Below are 13,247 nucleotides of genomic sequence, written 5' to 3'. Positions count from 1 at the left end.
CTTTTTCTGATTGACTTCACGGTTAAAAAGTAATCTAACATGTGCATCGATCCCGGGCCTAGAAACCGCAATGCATCTATGGATTTTGTTTGCAGATACAAAGTCCATAGTGAGAGACGGTGAGAGGGTGATGAATTCAGAGCTCCCCACTCCAAAAGGAGAAAAAATGTACATTGACCACTCACCTCAGGACTCAAGTAAACAGTATTGGAAAGTACCTTTTGAATACACAGTCCCAGTTCAAACTTCAGTCATAGTCTCAGGTTGTTCTGCCAGGATTTGTTTGTTTTTTTTTTATTCTGACAATCCCCTTCATGAAGGTATTAATAAGCACTGGCTATTTGCCTTGCAGGTTTTCAGCAGTATGGATCGAGGTACTCAGAATCCAGGAGAAGAAAAGGAAGACCCTGGGGACAAAACCAAAAGCACAACTTTGCCGTCCACGGAAACATTAAGCTGGAGTTCAGAGTATTCTGAAATGTATGTGAAATTCTTTTTATTGTTTTTATTTTTTTATTTTTTTAACATCTTTATTGTATGTGAAGTTCTTGTTAACAAGTATCATGAACAGCAGCTACTAGGACAGTGGCTCTTAAACGTGAGTGTGCATCCGAATCTTCTGGAGGGGCCTGTACTGGCAGATGGCTGACCCAGGAGATCTGGGATAGGGGCTGAGAATGTGCATTTCTACCAAGTTCCCTGGGATGCTGATTCTGTTGGTCTGGACACCACACTGTAAGAATCACTGCCCTCGACATGTCTTGGTTAGGCTCCCTCAGTTCCATTTTTACCTGGTTTCTTCCAAAATTCACCTTGAACACAGTTTCATAGCATGTATAGATGCATGACTTTGTTTTTGTTTTTAATGAAGGCAACAGTTATCCACATCCAACTCTTCGGATACTGAAAGCAACAGACATAAAGTCGGTTCTGGCCTGCTTCCCAAACTGGCTATTTCAGCAGAGGCAGAACAAGATGAGGCTGCCCCCCACCCCAGAGAGCTGCATGAGCAGCGGGAAAAGCCAGCCCCCACCCCTGCAGAGAATGCACAGGAGGAGCCTGAGGTCAGCACTCCGGCCAGCACCATCAGCAGCTCCACCTTGTCAGGTAAGGCCCTGGGCGCGGCCCTGCCGTCCGGGCATCACCCACCACATTGAGAAGTGACTGCTGGTGCTCGGAGTCCCAGGCCTGGCCCAGCCAGGCAGCGATGATGGGCATTTTGTGCCACTAGACTCTCTCCGTGGCCCCACTCCTTGAGCTTGGGCGATGGGCTCCTCAGAACTGAGATCAGATGTCTCAGACCCCTCCTTAGTGCATGGCTGTACAGCACGTCCTTCTTGCTTCACCTGGAGCCTTCACGTCCTCTGCTGGGTTTCAGTGGCGTCCTTTGATGGCTGTCAGAACACAGTAAGGGAGCATGTTCTCTGTTGTGGGTACAAAGGCGTGCCTTGTGGAGTTGCATCTAACTCAAAGTTACAAGTAAGCGACTCTATCAAACAGTCAAATGGTCAAACTTACCCTCAACAATGTCGTAAATCACCACCCATAAGGTACCGTGTAAGCCAGTTTTCCTTCTGCTGTTGAGACGGGTGGTGGTTTCTTTGGAGGAGTTGGTTTTTGTCATGGGACCACTTATACCCAATAACCAAGCAGTCTGCACGTGAGACCCTCAGTGCAGCAAGATGCTTATTCTGTTTGCATAGCTGGCTAGAAACAGAGGCTGATGAGAATCTCAGGGACGTATAAAAAAAGAAGACAAGCAAGAAATTAGGTGGGCAAACATCTTGTATATATGATGGTAAAAAAAAAAAATACCACATACCTCGATCTATACTTTTGAAGTGTTTTACTTCAAAAGTAACTTGGATATAAAGTTTCTTTAAGGGGAAAAAAAAAAAAAAGATGCTTATTCTGTGAGGTTCACGGATGGAGCAGGGAGAGGGGAGTCAGGAATACCGACACAGTTCAAATCGGTGTCTCGTGTGCCTATGAAACAACTCCACTGCACACAAGCTGCCTTCCCAGCCTCTGGATAACTGACGCAAATAACCCTAAGACATCTTTGGGTGTGTGAGACAGAGTGGGACTTCGGCCTTTCCTATAGGGGGCGCTTTATGGTGTCACTTTTATGTGAAGTAAACCTTCCTGTCACCAGGAGCAGTATCTCCACGGGTTTTTAAAATGCTTACTGTATCATGGTTACTTGGGGCCTTTAATCACGGAGGTGTCCTCATTAGATGATCGGCTTTGGGCCTCCCTCAGAGCAAGTCCTTGAAGTGCATTTCAAATATTATTTGGTGTATAAAAATTTTATGCACAGCATGTCCTTCTACAGAGCAATGTGTTTTTATGCTTAAAAAATAAAAACGTGGATATGGATTAAGGTTGCTATGATAAATGTTTTCATTAAGCCATATCCAGTATGCTATATTGATAACCGTGAGTGATTCCAAGAATTTTCATGAACATTTTTTTAACTTACTGAATATTCGTGGTGTAATGTTTTCATCTTGTTTTGAATCATTTCAAAATTACAAATTTTACAGGCTGGGTTTATTTCCGCCTCCCTAAAAAGTCTGGTCCTGTGTAGCTTCACATGAGCTTACAGTTGATCGTGGGGAAGAATGCTATTGGGTTTTTTCCTTCTCTCTCTTCACCTCAGTTCTGTTTCCATGTAGGACAGTTCCACTTGTCCTAAATCAGAGAGCCAAGAGAATAGCAGTGAAGAAGTAGCGTAGAAACAAGCTGGTAGTCTAAGATGCCTGACCATTTTTAGTTCATCTTGGTAATCAGATCAAATGTAGATATGTCAAGTGTTTTATATTTCTGGTTACTAAGTTCTCATCTGTTTCTTAGTTATTATTTACTCTGAATAGAGTTACCTCTACTTCACATTTATTCTTAATATGATGACTTGTTTATGATCTCTTGGTCTCTTCTGCGTACTCACTATCAGAAAGGTAGGAGGTAAAGGGAGGGGAATGGTGTCTAAGCATTTGATTGAGTACTTGCACAATGAAAAACACAATCTGTCTGTATCCTGCTATGCATTATGATTAATAGATTCAAACCACCTTTCTCTCTGTCTCCCCCATACACACACTAAAACTAATCAAAGACCTTGGGGGCCATACAGAAGAGAGAGATGAGCCAATTTGCTCACAGCCAAGGGTAATTAGGGAATCTGAAAACCGTGACTGTAGTGAAATTAAATTTGTTGATTTTTATGTTGCTCCACCATCAAAAAGAAAGAATCCTTGACATTTACAGAACATTAAGGGGACGTTATCTACCACTGGCAGAAAAGAAACACACGTTTATATACAGTGCTATGAGATGAGATGGCGGGATGAAATGGCAGAGGCAAGAGGGAGGGATGATAAAAGAGAACATTGAATATTCACGCTCTGGCATTTAGGGAAGTGCAGCTTTATACCTGTCTCTTTTTTCATGACTACAATGTATTTGAAGCAGTGAAAAGTAAGTCTTGAAGCTTCAGGTGTAGTGCTTGAATGCATCCAACAAATTATTCATTGTGAAGAGATTCAGCTTTTCCAGTTTATGCTTGTCCGTGATCCCATCCAAGCCAAATTAGAAAGGAGAAGGGAGTGTGTAACTTACCCAAAAGTAAACTAAACGTTTTATGAGATAAGATTTTTTTGATTTGTGAAGCCGTTTTTGTCAAGTCCCTCAGCAGTTGATTTCTTCATTTAGAGTGAATAGAATAGATATGCTGTTACGTGGGACTGAATTTGGCATATAGAAGTAGAAAGGTTGTTGATGTTTGCCTTAAGATCGCCTTCCTTAGTAGGTCAGATGGGTGTCACATGGAAGTTTGTGAATCTTACCCTGTACCTACGGCACAGTAGGTGGCCATGAGCTGTGCCGTGCCCAGGCCCACCGTCCCAAGTCCAAGCCTTCCCTTAGCTTGGACCCCTCCTGTGGGTCTGTGCCACCTCTGTGAACTAGGACCAAACCTGCCGTGCAGTCAAATGATGTGTATATAGCACTGTAACAGAAATGTTGGTTAAGTCTGATTAAGCCTCTTCTCTAGGCAAAGAATGTCATGGTCAGCACTTTAAAATGTGCTGGTTGGCCTCTCAAAGGATCATTTATGATGGTATTAAATTCTCTGTGTGGATTGTATATCTTAATGTGGTGATAGCGTTGATGATTTTTAAAGCACAGGGGCCTTATAATATAGCATTTAGAAGGAAAAGGAAGATAAGCATTGTTTTTTTCTGGACAAAGATGTATTATCAGTGATTAAAAAAAGAAAGAAAAAAAAAAAAACAGAAAACTGATAGCCTGTGAAAGAAAGAATAGGAGAAACCAAAAGGGATGGTCACTTGACTTTTTTCAACATGTCACTTCTGACAAGAGTAAAGAACTTTCTTTACTCTGGGCGTGTGCAATTACCAGACTGGTATCGGTGATTTTCCATTTCTGCATCCTTCTACGTGGTTACATGTTCTCTTATGTTCCTCTGCTGAGGGAAGTCCTAATTTTTTAACTTTAAAAAAAAAAAACTCTCCAGTGTATACTGAGGATTAATAAAATTAAAAATAAAGAAGGTGTGATGGCTGGCTTAGAGGGGGACAAATCTTTTCACTTCCAGTAACTTCAGGGCAGATCAGCCTTTGGCACTGTCTAGTCTAAAGGCAAGAAGATGTAGGGAACCATTGGGTACCATAGTGAAGCATACCCTTTGTCTTGTCCTGTGAGATTTACAAGGAGCTCAGAGTGAAAGCAGGTGTGGGAAGTCAAAGGCGACACTTTAGGCACTTTTCCATAAGTTACAAACCTGAGCCTAAGTGTGAGGTGTGGCCTAGAAAGATGGTAGGAGGTGACAATGGGCATAAATGTCCACGAAGTGACTAAATGATGTCCACATAGCAAAACCCAATATTAACAGCACTGCTAATGATGGTCATTTGTGTCAAGGATGATCATACCATACGGCGGGCCTTGTGCGGTTCACGAGCTGATGTTTGGTTCATGGCCTTCCGTGGTGGGGTCAGGGGGAAGAGTTGTCTCTACTAGGGTTGTAAAAGACAGATTCTAAAAAGTAATCTCCTAGTTAAATGGAGTCAATTGAGAGTTAGTGGACTTGTGTACAAGTAGAACGAAATCTGAACGGAAACCTCTTTCATTCTTCCTCCTCCACGCCACTTTTCTCAAACCGGTCACATGATTTTCATGTTTGCCTGACACCACATGGACTCATGAACCACATGGGCGTCCGTTTCCCAGCGTTTGTCCTTCCTTCTCTCTCTCTCTCTCTCTCTCTCTCTCTTTCTCTCTCTCTCCCTCTCCCTCCCTCCCTCCCTCCCCCTCTCCCCACCTCTCCTATCCCAGATTTTCCTGAACATGTTTATCCCTTCTTCTTTGTACAGTTGGCAGTTTTTCAGAGCACTTGGATCAGATAAATGGACGAAGCGAGTGTGTGGACAGTACAGATAATTCCTCCAAGCCCTCCAGTGAACCCACTTCTCACATGGCTCGGCAGCGATTAGAAAGCACAGAGAAAAAGAAAATCTCGGGGAAAGTCACAAAGTCCCTTTCTGCCAGTGCTCTGTCCCTCATGATCCCAGGAGGTAGAGAGACATCTACTTGCATGACATTGTGTGATTTGTGCATGCTCACCCCCCGCCCCCAGTTTGCAATGCTGATTGACATACAAGATGGCTTGAAACAGTAGTGGGTGCTGTCCTGGCGCAGCCCTCCAGAGTGTCTCCCTGCAAGACCTCCAGAGCTCCCAGGGGCATATGTGGTTTATTCCTTCTCGCTTCTTTCTGCAGCAGGAGATGAGGCAGGCTCTCTTCCCACAAAGGCGTATTTCTTTTATTTGTTTTCTTTCCTTTTCTCCCACGCTCCCCAAGTTAAGTGATAAATTTCCCTCTTCTGAATAATTTTTCTTCCCTACATTATGCATCATTTGTACCCTTTATGGAGCTGTTAACAGCATCTGTGTTGGAAAGCTAAGTATAGTTTTTCTCATCTAATTAACAAGGAAATCGACAAAGAGAACATAAGTTTTTCATTTCTGGGGATGCAGAGTCCCAGACAGCACTGAAATTACAAGGTTTACCAGCCCTGTCTGTTGGGTTATGCTTCCTCCTACTGGTATTATTTTCTACCCTGTATTAAAAAACTGGGCTTAATTAATGGTTTTGTTCAGTTGCAGTATGTTTCCACAACCTAGTTTTGCCTCTGCTAATCACAAAGTCTACAGTAATTTCACTGGCTGAGATGAAAATATATACCCTGGTGGTTACGATTTATCACTCAAATGACAGTAAGAGAGTGGAAGTGGCAGTCGAATTATACTGCAGATGGCTTGCAGTTGGAAGAATACAGACCATGTATAAAAGGGATTGTTTACATTGTTGAAATTTCAAATTCCTGCAGAAAGAAATTGGGTAAAAACAAAAGCTCCCTGGGGGGTAATGCTCACTGTAGCATATGCTCATTTCTGGGAAATGTCTGTGTAGCACCATAAAACAAACACCTGTCTCCCTAGTTTGAGTGACTATTCATAACCAGAAGGCAATGGCCCCAGTGCAGCTGCAGTCAGGAAGGTAAGTGGGGTGTGGTCCAGTCCACTTTGAGAGCTGATGAGAAAGCCCACATCTTGGTGAATGTAGGTCAGTTCTTCAATCGGAGGAGATAAGGTAAAATGTACCGAGGTAAAGGGTCGGGGGCCTGGCTCTTTTAGCAGTTTGGATCTGTGTATCCACTCTCTCTTCTTCCTGCCTTTGCATGTGTTGACGTTCCCTGCCCACCGGTGTGCATCTGTTCACCTGGCCTTTGGATGAGACAGAGGTAGCCAGGAAAAAAGGGGCAGGATGCCGCATGAAGTCAGAAAGTGAAGGAGCTTGGATAGTGATACATTTAGCTAATTGTTTCCCTTTGGACAGACATAAGCGTTAGAGCAAAAGATAGTCGGGATACTTTCAGTTTGCTGTGGCCACGATGTTACCGAACCCCAAGAGGCTTCAGCTGCGCTGGCCCTTTGTAGCCTGACCCTGACTGAGCTCACATTTAAACCTCAGCATCTTTTTGTAGGTTATTCTTTTTCACACACACACACACACACACACGCACACACACGCACGCACGCACACACACACACACGCACACGCAATTTCACATGACCAGTTAGCATCTGTTTAGATTCACATAGATGAAACAGTGATAAGAGCTATAAGTTAAAGTGTGTTTGTTTATAAAACAAGGAAAACAGAATAGTATTGGTGTTGAAGAATATGAAGGGAGTTCTTCTTAAAATTTCTCTATCCACCTGCATTATCCTCTCAGAAACCTTGCTAGAATTATAGGTAATATATGAAGAGAATCAGTTCTAATCATAGTAATAAGGAATGATTCTTTTATAGAGAAGTTAACATGACAATGTTTTCTTGATCAAAATTGTTTAATCAGTACTAGTTCAGTAATACTACAAAAAAGCAGAGGTAAATTGATGAATTGCTTTCCAGGCCAGGTTTTTTTGAAAAGAACCACGTTAACGTTATTTAGGGCAAGATTTGGAGGCTGAGTATCTTTTACTATCGTCCATACAGCCTTCCCTGTGTGAGGGTATACCTGAAATTTGTGCACCGATGATTTGTTTATTTACTTATTTATTTATTTATTTTGGGGGCTGCATTGGGTCTTCGCTGCTGCGTGCGAGCTTTCTCTAGTTGCAGCGAGCAGGGGCTCCTCTTAATTGTGGTGCATGGGCTTCTCATTGCGGTGGCTTTTCTCGTTGCAGAGCACGGGCTTCTAGGCGTGTGGGCTTCAGTAGTTGCAGCATGCGGGCTCAGTAGTTGTGGCACACGGGCTTAGTTGCTCCGCAGCATGTGGGATCTTCCCGAACCAGGGATCAAACCCTTGTCCCCTGCATTGGCAGGCGGATTCTTAACCATTGCCCCACCAGGGAAGTTCCTGTTTCTTTAATTAAAAGAAAGTGTATTCAAAGATCACAGTCAGATAGCAGTGAAGTTTCGTGTGTTTTTTAATTTGTGTAGAGAACTAAGAAGTTGTAACTTCAGAATGTGAGTTTAAAAGTTAGTTTAAAAAGAGGCATTTCTGAGATTTCTTTGACAGGCTTCTGTCAAGTTACCAGTTACCATGCTAGTTACCAGTATAAATATTTTTATATTATTTCTTCTTTATTGGAAAGGAATGGATTTGTATTGTGACTGTCCTCCCAATCCCAGCAGGGCTACCTAGTGAGGGCTACCTGAGAGCAGTTTGTGGGACCAGGATGAGCTGTGACGACTGGCTTCTCTGTTGCAGATATGTTTGCTGTTTCTCCACTGGGAAGTCCAATGTCTCCCCATTCTCTGTCCTCGGACCCTTCTTCCTCAAGGGATTCCTCTCCCAGCCGAGATTCCTCAGGAGCTTCTGCCAGTCCATACCAGCCCGTTGTGATCCACAGTTCAGGGAAGAACTATGGTTTCACCATCCGAGCCATCCGGGTGTATGTGGGAGACAGCGACATTTACACAGTGCATCATATCGTTTGGGTAAGACCGACAGTCTCTCTTTCCGGTTAGTTTTTGTTCCCAGCCAAACTGGAGAATAAATATGTCAGCTGAGGCGTAGTTAACAGCAAATGATTTTTCTCTTAAGCTGGCATTTGGGACCTGTTTCATACTCCTGCCCTTTATCTGTGTGGTGGGATTGAATTTAGCAAGAGTTAATTCTTTCTCATAATTCTGTTAGTCTTCATATCTGATTAACCACTCTGCATACCAAGCTGGTAGAAATAGTCAAGGATAGTCCTGTTTTTATCCTTCTTTCATTCTTCTTTTCTTAGATTTTTTTCCCTAGCCTTCCTTTTTTTTTTTTTTTTAAGTACTTTCTCAGATCACCTGAAATTGTTTAAGGAACTATAGAAATTACCCTATTTTAGGATGATGACAGAAAAAGAATAGCAAACCTTGTCTTACTGGTTTCCTCTTAGGAGCTCAGGATCATTTGCTGATTAACTCAGAACACTGAGCCACAAGAAACAGTAGGTGTCAGGGTTGTCATTTGTTTGCTTACTAATATATATACTCTCCTCTTGGACTTTAGAATGTAGAAGAAGGAAGTCCAGCTTGCCAGGCAGGACTGAAGGCTGGGGATCTGATCACACATGTCAATGGAGAACCAGTGCATGGACTCGTCCACACAGAAGTTATAGAGCTCCTGCTAAAGGTACTATCTTTTTGATGTCATGGCCATGCAGATGAAGGAGGCAGCCAGAAAGAACTAGTACCAAGAGTTCTTTGCTCGGGGTCTAGAGTTCTATATGACACATCCATACACACTCAGTCTCGTTGCTGAGAGAATATTCGGTAGTCTGTTTAATGTAAAGGCAAAAATAACATGAATTTTTTGGTTTTATATCATGAAATGCACGCTCGTATATCTGCACAGTCGCTTCCTAATTTAATTTTGCTTCTTACCCTGAATTACAAATAGAGTTCTCTTCGTTTATGTACCGCGCATAGTAAAATCTGTTTGGAAATCGTCCATCCTAAAGGCGATTTTCTTCAGTAAATTTTGTTCTATATAGCAGAAGACAAGGTCGTATTAAACTGTGAGGTCAGATCTGAAGGTTGAGTCTGAGAGTTGGGTTTCCTTTTGAAAGGTAGACCTGTGAATATATAACATACAATATAAATGATAGAAATAGGTGGTAATGGAAGAAGGGATTCTAGCGATCATTAGGCCTTTTCCCATTCATACGTACAAATGAATTTGAATGTAGATCAGTTTCTACTTGGAATGTAAGCTGATTCAAGCCAATGGAGTACAAAGATCCCAAGAAGCCTGAGTACGATAGAGAGAGACAGTCTATACTGATCCTCTCCTTCCTTTTGGGTTATTTGCTCTGCCACCTGCTGACTACAGAATATAAAGTTATGGCTCCAAATATGGATCTGGTTAAAACAAAGATAAATTTGAATTCGATTTTAAGTTTTTTCAAGGAAAGAAGACTATCTGTGATCAAAAATACAGTCTTTAATTGTAGGATTATTTTACAAGTCAACAGATGTTTACGGATGACCTCTGGCTTTTGTAAGCACTGGGAGGGCTGGGCTATAAGGGGCTATCAGAGAGGCGTGAGCCATGACCTCAGAGAACCTGCAGCCTATCGAGAGGCACAACCGAAACACATACGTGTCATTGAAACAAGGTACCTTCAGACTGTTTCCAGAGCACTCGCTCTGAGGCAAGTACCACGGTAGATGTTGGCAACATAGGAATTCAGGTATGGTCCTTGCCCTCGAGGACTATGGGAGATATAGAAGAGTTATGCAAGCAGATAACGTTCAGCTTGATCAGCCAGGGGCCACAGCAGGGGGAGGAATCCCGTACTTTTGGAGAGAAGATTCTGTGAATGAGGAGAGTCATCACAGAGAAGTGACACTGAACTGGAACTTGAAAGAAAATTAGGATTTGGAAGGTAGGGCAGGTAGGTGGGTGTACAAAGCCTTTGAAAAGTAAGTACAGTTCAATGACTTTTCTTCTTCCTTCTCTCATCCCCCAGCCAACACAAGTGTATTCTTCAAATGATTCAGTGTCTGGCCTAGGTTCCAGGAAGAGGAATAGCATGCATATTCAAAGGTCCATTGTGAAGTGGCCGATTGTAGGAAAGTTATTGCTGTTGATCAGTTCACAGCATTAATGAAACTTTGGTCTTGGCCTCAGTCCCCATTGGAGTTGAGGCCGGGCTTTGCTATCCTCCATACCTACAGGTGGTTCCCCTAACTCTAGGCAACTTTCTCACAAATGCATCCTGTACTATTGGGCTCCCTGATGGCTTCGTCACTGGCGGACCATCAGGGTAGTAGCTGTATTTTGGTATTCTCAGATGCTTTTTACACGATGTTTTATACTTGCAAACTACTTCACAAAATCTCACGGCATCCTTAGGAAAAGGCGGAAGGGCCATTACGTAGGGCTGTATGTATATTTAGAGATGCACGTGCAATACTTATTTATCTTTCGGGCTGTGAACCTAATAAGCGTATCGCGTGTTTCATGGCTGCAGCTTTGGTCACACTTACCCTCACAACTTCAAAATGAGCCTGCTATGGAAGCACTAACATACATGCACGAGGAAATAGAAAGTCACGGTCATCCGGTTCAGTTCCCCACAGGTCTGTGAATCCCTGTAAATGTGCCCCTTCAGTGTCGCCTTAAACCTCTCCTGCCACAAGGAGTTAATCACCTCCATCCAGCTTGCAAGTAGCTTGTTAAAAAAGAACTTTGTCAAGGCACCGAAATCTCTCTCCAGCCGCTGCCGTGAGGGGTGGAGGCCACATGGACCCAGTCATATCCCCTGCTCACGTAATTACCTGCCCAGTGTAGCCTCCCTAATACAGAAAACTCTCTATTCAACCAGGTTGCTTTCTTAGGACAGCGTTAGTTTAAATCCCCAATCGTAAGAGAAGCCCTAAAATATCACCAGCCCCTGCCTCAAAATTTCCTTTCCCTGAACTCTGGAGAACCTCTGGAAACTAAAATGGGGACCATCAAATAGCATCGTTATAACCATCTTTACATATTAGCTGGGCCCCCAAAATGTGAAAAAGTGTGCGAGGTACCGAAGAGTCACACAACAAATGACACATATGAATAATAGGTAATCGAGAGCCTTTACATGAATAAACTCAGGTAATCCTCATACCTTGTGCATAGGTGCTATAAATATAAACGTCCCCATTTTACAGATAAAGAAATTAAAGCAGGGAGAAGTTAACAAAGCAGCCAAGGTTATCTGCTAGGAAAGAGCAGAAGAGGATTTTCATCACGGCAATGCAGCTCCAGAGCCTGTGCTTTCAACCAGCACGCCACTGTGCTCTGTACATGAAGTCTTCTGATTGCCAGTAACTTAATACAGTCCAACGTTCACAGGGGAAACAGTGGCAATACTAGACTATAATCAGAGTGTCAGACAAAAGGAACAAATTGTAAATATGGCCCAGGTTCTAAAGGAGAGAGGGCTTTCCACCAGGGTGGGAGGGGTGAAGAGTTAGGGGTTTTCTGTGCAGGGCTGTGAAGGATGGGTGGACATTTAGTGTATGGGAAGAGGGTGTAGGACGGTCTGGGCAAAATAAAGAAGATGCTTAAAGACACAAGGACAGGAAGCTCAGAGTGCTTGAGGTGCATGAGTAAACCAGTGTGGCTGGAGCCTGAGTTCATAGCATCTGGGATGAAGTGTGCAGGATGGCTGGGGCTGGATCATGGAGGGTTGAGTCAGGGCAAGGACACACGTATGCAGGAAGAGTGCTGTTCGCCATGTGCGTCTTGCAGAGAAAGAAATGTAAAAACAGTCTAGCTCAGTGAAGCACCCAAGGCCAACTGATAAACTAATGTGGAGTCAGACTGAGAGAAGAGACTGAATAGCCTGACTTCTGCTTTTGTGTTAGTTCAGCCAGCTTAAAATAATTTCCCTCCCACTGTGCACTAATCACACCAGTGGTTTAAAGTAAAACTTAACTAATGGAACATTTAACAGTCTTCTGGCCCCATTTCGTTGTTATTTTTTAAAACAGTGCTGCAGAATTTCCCTAATAAGAGACTGCTGCTTCTTCAAAAGAATTTGTTGAGGTCCGTAGACCCAGTAAAACACAGTGTGCCGAGTTCTGACAGCACTTGCTATAGCCGATGGATCCACCAGATGGCAGTCTCCACAATTCTCACCTGTTCTCCATAAAATTATAATATTTTTCAGTCATTTACTTACCATTTTTGTAATCATTAACGTTTCTAACCAAATGTTTGCACTCTGCATTTTTTTTGTGTCTGTATTTCCCCTTAGGGAAGTTATCTCTTTGTGTATTTCCATAAGTCAAGTGAACTGTCATCTGGAACAGCCATATGTAGAAACAAAAAAAAGAAAACTGGGTTTGGTTTTATAGTGGAAAGGGACTTTTGTCCAGAACTTAATGACGTGCTCTGATTCAGCAAACCCTGGTCATAACTTTTCTGATGAGGAATGTTCAGCATTTATATTATATTTTTTTCATATAATGTTGACGATATTTTTAAAATTTCTTCTTGACAGTCTGATACGTTGATCATTCCTTATATGGATCCAGTGCCTCGTTCCCTCACCACCACTCTTTAAGTACAAGCTGTGCACTCTGCTGGGAGGAAGAGATGGAAGGGATCAGGGCATGCCCCTGCCCATGAGGAGTGGGCAGTGTGGGGTGAGGGGCGGGAGAGCCAGCTTTGGGCTCTCC

General features: G+C 43.0%; 1 protein-coding gene across 2 annotated transcripts in view; it reads left to right on the top strand.

Annotated features, from left to right (window-relative positions):
• MAST4 (microtubule associated serine/threonine kinase family member 4) overlaps nucleotides 1–13,247 on the top strand; it is a 161,474-nt gene that overhangs the window by 136,161 nt on the left and 12,066 nt on the right. Inside the window, exons 19-23 of one of the 2 annotated variants that reach the window (XM_027100962.1) lie at nucleotides 353–480; nucleotides 872–1,107; nucleotides 5,397–5,597; nucleotides 8,302–8,531; nucleotides 9,085–9,207. In XM_027100962.1, coding sequence (XP_026956763.1) covers nucleotides 353–480; nucleotides 872–1,107; nucleotides 5,397–5,597; nucleotides 8,302–8,531; nucleotides 9,085–9,207 — 918 coding nt within the window. The remainder of the gene's footprint in view (nucleotides 1–352; nucleotides 481–871; nucleotides 1,108–5,396; nucleotides 5,598–8,301; nucleotides 8,532–9,084; nucleotides 9,208–13,247) is intronic. The other variant, XM_027100963.1, reaches the window with a different exon arrangement.

The sequence above is a fragment of the Aethalodelphis obliquidens genome, unplaced genomic scaffold (assembly GCF_003676395.1).
Source record: "Aethalodelphis obliquidens isolate GAN/ISIS:26980383/991018 unplaced genomic scaffold, ASM367639v1 scaffold4, whole genome shotgun sequence".
Classification (NCBI taxonomy): domain Eukaryota; kingdom Metazoa; phylum Chordata; class Mammalia; order Artiodactyla; family Delphinidae; genus Aethalodelphis; species Aethalodelphis obliquidens.
This window is presented reverse-complemented; position numbering and strand designations above follow the sequence as displayed.